The following is a 10,124-nucleotide window of genomic DNA, read 5'->3' as shown; positions in this document are numbered from 1 at the left end:
CAACATTTCTCATTTTTGATATTTTAATCACACAAAAAAAAAAAAAAAAACCAGTTCATATTTTAATCACAAATTTTTAATTGATTTTGAGATGAGAAGAAACAGTATGTATTTAACGTCCGTTAGAAAACTCATGATGGAACTACATTGATTGCTTATAAGATCATGTGTCTTCTAACACTAATTTTGTAACCCCATTATATGAGAATAATGAGATGAGATGAGATATATATTGTAATACTAAAGATATTTAATAGTTTGAGTATATACAGCGTATGTAAATTCCTGTATTGATCGACAATTTTCTGAGACTGAGTGAAAACTCCCTATGATTAGCCAACTAAGCATATTTAGTTTAACATCGAAGAAGTGGCGTTTAATTTGATCCAAATTCAACATTTTTTTATTTGCCCTATCAAATGTATATAATTTGTCGTGATCCCAGACATGAGACAACAATTTCGGGGTGATGCATTTTTATTACATTCTTTTACCATTTGGCTTGTTGTAATATGTGAATTTGATGCTTAGGATAGGGTAGCCACCTGCAACACTAAAAGACTTGATTAAGATATAATCACTTGGCAAAGATGAATTTATAGTTAGAAGCAAGAGTTTAACTATATGTATAAATTTAATTGAGTTGTTACACTCATTTGTTTCGATATGCCACGTAGTGCATGCATCTGTTACACACCCTGAATCAATAGAAGTTTTTAATTGCTTTTAATTCTGACCCTAAAGCAGGAAAAATTCAGCCGCTACCCTTTTATTATAGGAGGAGGAATAGACTTGAGGACAAAATGGGAAGAAGTGAAAATGGGAATAATTTCGTAACTAACTACCTGCATGTCACACAAGGTGAGAGGTAAGGGTGATCTCACATGATTTGGAGAGTGAGTAGCAAGGGAATACAAGGAGCGGTAGAGTGGAGGGAAGGGCAGGAAATTAGTGAGAATTAAGAATAGGCTTAGGAGGGAGGCTGACTCTCTATTTTAACCATGGTATTTCTTTTCATCACTTGCTATTTCTGTTCTATCATACAGTTCAGAGGGTAGATCATTCTAGTCTACTCCTCTTTCCGTCTAAATTCTGGTTTTCTGAATTGTCATTGCAGATACCTGTTGTTACAGATTCACAGCTGAATCATCCATCATATATTATGCTCTCCAACATACTCTACCAACAAGGTACAAGATAAAGTGCAATATTTAGAACTCGGTTAAGTAACATGTAAAGTTCTCGGAACAATGCCTTTCACCCTAAATTTCCAGAAAAAGAAATGCCAATAAAGCTACAAGGCTACAAGAAATCTAATCCAAAAACGAAGGTAGGGGCATATCTAATCTACACGATGCTAGAAAAGTATGATACCCTGATTTCTTATTGCCAAGTACCATGAGCTCCCTTGTTGCGCTTCTTCAGTGACTCGCAGAAAAAGGAAAAAGCACCTTTCATTTCATCTGGAAGAGGGAACTGAAGGGGGAGTACGAGGGGTGGGCGTGTATTGTGTTGCAAACTTGTTTTCCGGGAGATTGGAACCGCAAGTGCTGGTTGCTGCTTGTTTAGCCCTTCCATAATAAAGGAAAAAGCCCCAAAAGTGAGGCAGCTCTGCAAGAGAGCTTGTGGCGCACCTGGAGAAAAGTAGAATATGAGTCCTAAAAAGAGAGAGAGCAGAGAACAAAATTTATATTTCTCTTTCATTAAGGAATCAAGCAGTGAAACTTCTGAATTTTTTCAATGTATTCCAACGGATTGGAACATCAAAAGCTCATCTTTCCAGTGAAAAGTAGCATTCTTAGAGCAATTGTTACCAAAACCCTTTAAATAATACAACAGCGTATGTATTGAATTTTAAGCCATAACGATATCAATGATCTGAAAAGGCATACAAAGTTTCTTGTTTGTTTTACACTTCTTTTTTCCTTTTTATCATGAAGGCGATTCAACAATACATCCACAAAAATCACTCCAACTATGGACAAAATACTTTGAGCATATTATGCATTTTTTGCTGAGATCTAAAAAGTGAAATATACAATACATAAGTTGATGACAAGGATTACAATGTTGTCATGCCCTTTATATACAATTCCAATTAGTCGAATAATGTGGAACTCAACTAACAGTAAATCCAAATAAAGGGAGAAAAAAATGATACCTGGAAAGCTTAGTGCAAGGCCAGTACAACATCCAGCTACTCCAGCATTAATAACTGCAGATATGAAGTTTAAAGTAATCAGAAGAAGAAGATTAGCAAAGCAAGAGTGCCATTTACAGCTGAAAAAGTTCCCACTCATACCATCATCCTTTCCTCGAAGTCTTTTCAAGATGCAAACAACCAAACTATGAACTCCAGACAAAACAGCAAACGTCTAACAACACAATAGAAAATAATGTACATTTATCAGCCAAACTTAACAATTAAGAAAACACATGACACAGACATGAACTAAGTAAGGCATTGAAAAAAGAAAAATTAAAGAAATAAATAAACAAATATAAGGGGAAGGCATTGATGATATCTGAAATATACCTTAGCATAAGACCCTGCTTCTACAAAGGATCCTTTAAAACCTTTCTTCTTAAACAACCCAGCACCTGAAACGCACCCACGAAAAAGCACCATTCAGCAGCAAGATCATAAAAAAATGACATTCCATTTGAACTGTCAGATTGTCTATTTCCTCAAAGGAAATCACTATATTTCAGCTCAAAACCAACATAATATTGAATAAACCCTAACAAAACCCATCCCCTTGTACTCAATTACACTATACAAACCAAGAATCAACCAACAAATCAACAATCAATAATAATAATAACAATTGCCACTTTGCTAGCATCACTAATACTGCATCTACAACTAAAGCTAACAATATAATCATCATAAACGCAATCCGAAATAATGTTTAGGTAAAAAAAGGCATAATTAAGTGTGATTGTGATAAGGAGGAGTGCGAGAGAAAGAGAAGGAACCGTATCCGAACAGGGAGCCCATAAAAGCACCGCCGGCGGAGTCTCCGACAAAGCGGAGGAGACAAACGGCGGGGGCAGCAGGGACAAGTGCGTCGGAACGGTTGGGAATAGATACAGTATTGGAAGGCTGAGGCTGAATCGGAAGCTGTGGCTGAGTGGTGGTGTCGCCGGAATCGGCCTTCGGAGGATCCGCCGTCGCCATGGACGAAAGCGTAAAGGCTGTCGTCGAATTTAGAGCGCTTCGCTCTTGGGGGTTTCGTTGTTCTTCTCCTTATCAATTTTATTACGGTGTTATCTCATTCGAGAACGTTAAGTTTTGGATAAAACGACGCCGTTTATTCTTTTCGCGTGGTTTTACAGTTTTACCCATCAACTATACGTCTCAGCTCTCACTTTTTTGTAGGCCCAACCCAAAATATAATAAAGGATAAAATATATTTTTTTTTCTTAAAATTTGCTAAAATTTTTACAAGTAATTTTAAGTTTTATTTTGTTTTAATTTTATTCTAAAAAATTTTTATTTGTATGAAGTATATTCCTATGGCTAAGTTTTCAAAAAATCTAGAATCAATTCAATAATAATTTCACAAAAAAGAATATTCAGTTTCAACTTTCAACACAAACAAATGAGACATAATTGTTACACATTATTATTGGATTGGTCCTAAATTTCTTGAAAATTTAGCTATCAGGAATATTGTTGATGCAAATCGAAAATTTTTGAGACAAAATTGAAACAAAATAAAATTTAGAAGTATTTTTAAAATTTTTGACAAATTTTTGACAAATTTTTGTGACAAAAAGTATATTTTATCCTAAAATAAATGATGTAAAAAACTTGAGTGCCTGAAAAGAAATGATTGGGCGTTATAAACAAAAACTACTAAAGTTTGTACAAGCTATTTTGATGCATTTCTATGAAAAGGAAATTAATTCATTTAATAATTCTTCCATCCTTGAATGAAGTATTGGATTTATATGGTATGTGAATCTCACATATCATTCAATAAAACGAACACAAATGTCATAGATTAAAATTTAGTAGTGTCAATAAGAATCATAGATTAATACAAAGAATACAAAGAATTGAATTGAAATAAATGATTCAGTTGCTTTGATCCGAGCAGGATCTGAGTCAGCTATGAAGAAATTTATCAAATTGAAAGAACTAATAATGATGCTCTTGATAGATTGCTCCAAATTCTGTTCTCCATTCTTGATCATCATCTGCATTGTTATTGTTATGCTGCACATCAGAGTCCTCTCTGTACAGGGGTTTGAGTGCAGATTCTGGTAATTTGCTATCTGCAAGGTACTGCTTCATGGTAATCATCTCCATCTTGTGCTTTCTTTTCAGCTTCTCCATCTGTTTCTTTAGTTTCTCATTGTCATGTTGCAGTTTCGCAAAATTCTCCTGCATTAACAAATTATGAAGAATCAACAACCATTTCTTGGAAATCACAATTTATATTCTTAAATTACTTGTCCAAAATGGAAATCATCATATGAAACGATTCCAAAAGTCCTATGCTATGTTGTGTTCATATCCTTAAATTACTTATCCTATGCTATGTTGTGTTCATATTCTCCTGCATTATTAACAACATATGAAGAATGAAGAATCAACAACCATTTCTCATAAATCATAATTTATATATTCATATTCTTAAATTACTAGTCCAAAATGTAAATCATCATATGAATGATTCCACAAGTCCTATGCTATGTAGTGTTCATATTATTCTTACCTCGGCAATAGAGGCTGCATGCTCGGCTTCTCTGAGTCTAACAAGTAGTTCTCCAGCTGCATGAACAGCTTCTGCAGTGTCTCGAAGTTGAATCTTGAGGCTCATATTCTCCTTTTTCAAGAATTTAGCTTCCCTTTCTCGCTCCACCCTCAATGCAGAAAGTTCAGCTGCAAGAGACTTGGCGAAGCGAGCATGACCCTTCTTTCCAGCCTTTGCTGCAGCCTTCTTCACCTCCGCTATGCCTTCCATTATAGCATTGTGCTTTGCAACCAAATCATTATATTTCTCTTGTAGCTCAACATAATGTTCTAGCATTCTAGCATGTCCAAGAACTGATCTTTTTAGCACATCATCCAATTCTTCAGTACACTTCTTCTCTAACCTCAGTTCCAACTCCGCTCTCTCTGCTCGCTGCCGGTTCTTCTCTAGATCAACTCTTAGCTCATCAGTAAGACAAATCCATTCACTTTCCATTTCGGTCCATCTTTCTCTTTCCTTCTCCAGCTCTTCACCACCACTACCTTGAGAAAATATAACACTTTTTCGCAGTTGAATAGATCTCAATGAAGATCTCAGTTTGTCGGTGGACCTTTTAACTGCTATGTCACTACCTAATTGCAGCTTGCTTCTTAAGCTGTGGATTTCCCTTAGAAGTTCTTCTTTCTCATTAGCATCAAAAGAGCTGTCTCTTTGAGTTAATTCTTCCTGGACTTGAACTTCTTTGATTTCACATTTTTCCTCCAAAATTTCGGGTAAATTGATGTCTGGGGAAGTGCTCCTTGGAAGCTACAAACAAGATGAACAAATGTAAATAAAAAAGGTTCTTGAAATGGATTTATCCAACTTTATATTGTAAACTACAAGACTACTGGTATACCTCGTCTTCACCACCGAGCGAGTTATAGTCTTCTCCCTTTCCTGTCTCCTTGATGCTATCTTGACCATTCACAATGATAGAGTTCAATCCTTTTTCTCCTCTCAAGTTCTCAACCTGAAAATATTCCAATTATCAGTGATGTAAACTCAAAACGACATAAATAATTATTCGGTAAGGGTCAATTATCCAGATACCAATTGATTTAGTTCCTCAATCCTAGCTGCTTGCTCCTTGCAAACATTCTCTAGCTCCTTCTCCCTCATGGTGGCTTTTGCCGTTGCATTTTCCAGATCCTTGAAGAAAGGAAATAAAGATAAGTGAGCTCAAAAGACTACTACTAATTGAAGAACATTCTGAAAGTATTAAAGTCCAGACATACTTTTTGAACTTTGTCTGCTTCAACTTTGTCAATCTGTGCTTCCTTGGACTCTACATCGGATATTTTTCTACGGCAAGATTCACAAAGCAAATTTGTGGACCCTTCATCAATAGAAAACCTCTTACTCTTATCAATTTCTTGACAAGGGGTTAAACACTCAAAAGAGAATGAAGCTGAAGATTTGTTTAGTGCGGAATTTCGCTGGTGAGAGTCAATTATCTGTAGTCCCCTCTGAAGGCTTGCCGCCAAGGACTCCGTTGGGCCTGGTAAAACCTTGCTTGAACGTAGTGAGGATCGGATATGCTCATCCTCTTTAAATGATTGTCTTAACACATCACTACTGGATCTCAAATTCTCCTCTGCTACCTTGTTCCAACTACCAAGACAACTTGATGAAAACGCCACACTCTTCCTATGAGTATTCCTTATTTTTGGGGACTCAGACAACTGTGGTTCTGTGAGTATTGGAGATCGATTGCTTGAACTAACAGAAATGCTATCTCTGAATGAAGATCTAATTGACCTTGATGTGTTAGTTGAGCACATGTCATCTACCGAGGCATACAAGGTATCAACCGAAGCCACAACACTGTCCTCCTTACAAAGCTTACTCAATCCTTCTCCAGAACATACTTCATCTTTTTCATGTTCGTCGCCACTGATCATATCAGTATCATAATTTTCCTCACCAGAATAATACTGGACACAATCTTCACTGACAGATATATCTTTAGGATTCGCTTCACATGAACTATAAAATTCATCAATCTGGCAGCGTAATTGCCTTACATCCTCCTCATCCACGGTTACCTCCTCCTTGGGTTCATTATCAATGTGAGATAGGAGAAGAGAACGGTTTAAACTGATTCTCAACTGGTTAAGGCTTTCCCTCACATTATGTCCTTGGAAATATCCATTTTTACTCCCTACTGAGCTATCAATGTCAATCTTTGCTCTAATGAGTTCTTCCTGCACCAAGAGAAAACACATAATTCTCAGATATACAGTTTAATTCTCCAAGAACTATATCTAGTAACAAGTCTTGGACATGAATTATACCTTCAACTGCCGGATTTGATCACTCAAGTCATTAACATCATCCTCCTTTATTTCATTGATAACTGGCTGATTTATTATGGACCTTACTCGCTGTCCAAATCTGAGTGTTCGCAGTGTCTCAGCATAATTCCTACAAGTATCATGAGAGAAATATGATTGCCGTCGTTTACATTTGTTAGGTCGTCAGATAAATAAAACGCTCTTCAGTCCAGGTACATACTTGTTATCAGGAGAGATTGAACAGATAACTGAGAGTTTGGCATTTCCACCAAGAGACTCTTGTAGTAAGCGCGTTAAACAGGAATTCCTGCTTGGAATTTCTTTGGCTTTTCCGGAGCATGTTCCTTTAGTTAGAGCATCTACTACATGCCTACACCAGTGAAATATTGAACATTGTTTCTTTAATAAGCTAACAGAAATATAATTCAGACAAAATCTAGTGATAGGATGATAGTAGCATGGCATAGCATCTTACCCAAGCTGAGATAAGGACTTTTTTACATTTTTGCTTTCCGTTAAACATTTTTTGCCTGCATCATTGAGTTTATTCCTGTCCAATCCAGCAAGATCAATAAGGCTAATTCTACTAGTTTTTGAACTACTGAAACCATTCGATGATACTCCCTGCAAAGCAAGTTGATGAAACTTGTTGAAATTATGAGCAGATGAATAATATGAAATTGACATTGATTTGATGTGATACACAAGAATACTCTATTCCGAAACTTAAATAGGACAATATTGTGGAGGTTTCTTCTAAATTCTAATAGATCATCTATCACAATTTATGATAATATATGATGAAACTAAGACATTATGATTTCACATATAATGTTACAAAAATCATATGCAAAAATTATCTAACAAATAAATAAATAAGAGGAGTGGCTGGGGGCCAGCAACTTTTGTGATTTGTAGCCATCAAATAGGCATCAATAATGATTTTAATGGTGTGAGATTAGTGTGAGATTTCATCCAATGGCTCACTTTTTCTTGCTGGTTACATGCTAGCCAGAATTTGGAAAAGTTGCTGTCCCCCTAGACTTTTCCAATAAATAATATGCAATGTCTCTCATGTTAAGTTGAATTTTGATGGCAATACCTTGCACCAAGACTCAATGACAAAAGTGAAAATTATGTGTGATCTAGAGCTCTTAGAATTTAAGCTTGTCGCTCCAACTTTTCTGCTTGAGAGGCCCTGCAACAAACGAAGATCAAATCAGCTCAGATGATAAAAGTATAAATCTCAACAATATTTGCTTCAAAGCTTTTTAGTCCCTACCTTAATCAAAAGTTGTGTCACTTCATCATAGCTAGTGACATATTCCTCCGTCAGATTCTCTATATACAATGGATTCTTGGAATCATCCTTCATCTGCAATAATTTGAACCAAGCCACAATAAGAATAGAGAGTTAAGTAAAAAAGCGAGTAAAGTAATTTTTTTTTATGAAAATTGTACCAAAAAGGATGGTATATGCTTACCACAAGGTTTTGCTGGGCTGGATCAAGTAAATCCCCAATTTGTTCATTATATATCTATTAAAAAAAAATCAAAGTAAGCCAAAAAAAATAGAACAAGCCACACTATCATACCATCAAGCAACGACAGCCATTGACACACTAGGAAGTTTTATAAAGAACTACCTCGAGAAAACAACATCGACATTGATAGTTGAATTGTTTCCCCTCCGACATATGCTGCTCCTAATATGGTAATTCAAGCATACAACAGTCAAAACTACAAAAACATAAAATTAAAGTTCTAGCATTATCTTTTCGAGGAGTAGTATATACCTTTTCAAGCTCAGAAAACAGCATTTGGAAGATCCGAGGAACAATTCCCTTGTGACTTTGGGCTGAAGGCTCCTCAAACATGGCACTAGGAGGACCCCACATTGTATACGTCTTTCCACTTCCAGACTGGTAAAAAAAGTTAAAAAACCAGAAAACATGAACAAAACTCAATACTCCGTCAAAGGTAAACTACATTGTCCACTATAAAAGGTTAAAACATAATTCATCAAACATCAATTAATACCTGGCCATAAGACAAAATGGAAGTGTTGTAACCAGCTAAGGCATTTCTAACCAATGGAACACCCACTGACTGAAAAATATCTTCCTGTATACACAGCAGCTTATAGATTAATCACACTTATCCTCTATAATGAGCATGAAGCAACATTTTCTTTCATTTATTTAAGCAGCGTGCAAGTACCCTTAATTTAATTATTATTAGTGATAATTTATTGAAAGATTAAGAGTATAATCACAATATAGAACAGCTAAAAGGTGAAGTGCTTTACCTGGTTGGAGTTTGGATCAAAAACTGAATCGTATATAAACTTCCTATCTCCAACACACAAAGTATCAGAAGAAAGCTTCTTAATCGTCTTATCTCCAAGCCTTCCAATATCATTGGTAGGTCTGATTCGCACTACAACCTGCTCCAAAAACAACACTATAACTAAAATGGGGCAAAAATAGAAAGAGGAAATTTTTCTACATATTCATCTACTGAATTACATACTACAGATTCAATTTTAAGAAATCAAACTAAAAATTTTATTTAAAAACTAATTGAACTTGCCTTCACTGATGGGTCAGGTTCAAGTGAGCTCTTAGATTCTGTGGCATCTTTGTGTTGAGAAATTGGGGATTTTGAATGCGCATGTTTGGTGATGGAGGGAAATGAGTGGTTGTGATCGTTGATTTGGATGTTGGGATCAGTAGGGGGAGTGTTTTCGGCATCTGAACTGGGAAATTTAGGGTTTCTAAGGGTTTTGTTGAGTTTGGAAGAGAATGATGTGGGAAGAAGGTTTTTGAAGGAAGAAGAGGAAATGGTGCCGAAGTAAGGAGCCTCGGCGGTTCCAGCGTTTCTGGTTTGCTTCATGATGATGGGTTTTGGCTGAGGAAGCAAAAGGATTGAGAATCAAACAATGGTGTTGCGAGAGAGAGAGAGAGAGAGAGAGAGAGTTCTGCATTCAAATGTTGAAGGAAGTGTGTTTTTGAGTTCAGTTCATTCAGATGACCGTTGGAAAAAGAACAAGCTAAGGAAATTACTGAACTATCCTATACTA

General features: G+C 36.0%; 2 protein-coding genes across 2 annotated transcripts; both read right to left on the bottom strand.

The window, feature by feature from the left end:
- Positions 1,128 to 3,281, bottom strand: LOC107609596 (mitochondrial import inner membrane translocase subunit TIM22-2). Its single transcript, XM_016311595.2, has 5 exons — positions 2,980 to 3,281; positions 2,537 to 2,601; positions 2,303 to 2,375; positions 2,162 to 2,215; positions 1,128 to 1,634 (listed from the first exon to the last, which is right to left on the bottom strand). Exons 1-5 carry the CDS (start codon positions 3,179 to 3,181, stop codon positions 1,384 to 1,386), a joined length of 645 nt encoding a protein of 214 aa, XP_016167081.1. The 5' UTR covers positions 3,182 to 3,281; the 3' UTR covers positions 1,128 to 1,383.
- LOC107609340 (kinesin-like protein KIN-12F) lies at positions 3,933 to 10,032 on the bottom strand. Its single transcript, XM_016311266.2, has 16 exons — positions 9,635 to 10,032; positions 9,351 to 9,488; positions 9,083 to 9,166; positions 8,839 to 8,964; positions 8,689 to 8,748; positions 8,527 to 8,580; positions 8,325 to 8,417; positions 8,145 to 8,240; positions 7,518 to 7,666; positions 7,263 to 7,412; positions 7,043 to 7,172; positions 5,984 to 6,952; positions 5,799 to 5,897; positions 5,605 to 5,718; positions 4,728 to 5,513; positions 3,933 to 4,393 (listed from the first exon to the last, which is right to left on the bottom strand). Exons 1-16 carry the CDS (start codon positions 9,935 to 9,937, stop codon positions 4,148 to 4,150), a joined length of 3,597 nt encoding a protein of 1,198 aa, XP_016166752.1. The 5' UTR covers positions 9,938 to 10,032; the 3' UTR covers positions 3,933 to 4,147.

Source organism: Arachis ipaensis, chromosome B07, assembly GCF_000816755.2.
Source record: "Arachis ipaensis cultivar K30076 chromosome B07, Araip1.1, whole genome shotgun sequence".
Classification (NCBI taxonomy): domain Eukaryota; kingdom Viridiplantae; phylum Streptophyta; class Magnoliopsida; order Fabales; family Fabaceae; genus Arachis; species Arachis ipaensis.
Note: the sequence above shows the minus strand (reverse complement) of the source record. Positions and strands in the feature narration are given on the sequence as shown.

Bases quoted from the DNA above. Each gene is read 5' to 3' on its own strand.
- LOC107609596 (XM_016311595.2), bottom strand. From the start codon at position 3,181: ATGGCGACGGCGGATCCTCCGAAGGCCGATTCCGGCGACACCACCACT. The intron at 2,602-2,979 runs GTTCCTTCTCTT...GGTGCGTTTCAG, and splicing joins GGGCTCCCTGTTCGGATACG to GTGCTGGGTTGTTTAAGAAG. The intron at 1,635-2,161 runs GTATCATTTTTT...ACTTTTCTCCAG, and splicing joins CCTTGCACTAAGCTTTCCAG to GTGCGCCACAAGCTCTCTTG.
- LOC107609340 (XM_016311266.2), bottom strand. From the start codon at position 9,937: ATGAAGCAAACCAGAAACGCTGGAACCGCCGAGGCTCCTTACTTCGGC. The intron at 8,418-8,526 runs GTAAGCATATAC...AAATTATTGCAG, and splicing joins CAGCCCAGCAAAACCTTGTG to ATGAAGGATGATTCCAAGAA. The intron at 5,898-5,983 runs GTATGTCTGGAC...CCTTTCTTCAAG, and splicing joins AAGCAGACAAAGTTCAAAAA to GATCTGGAAAATGCAACGGC.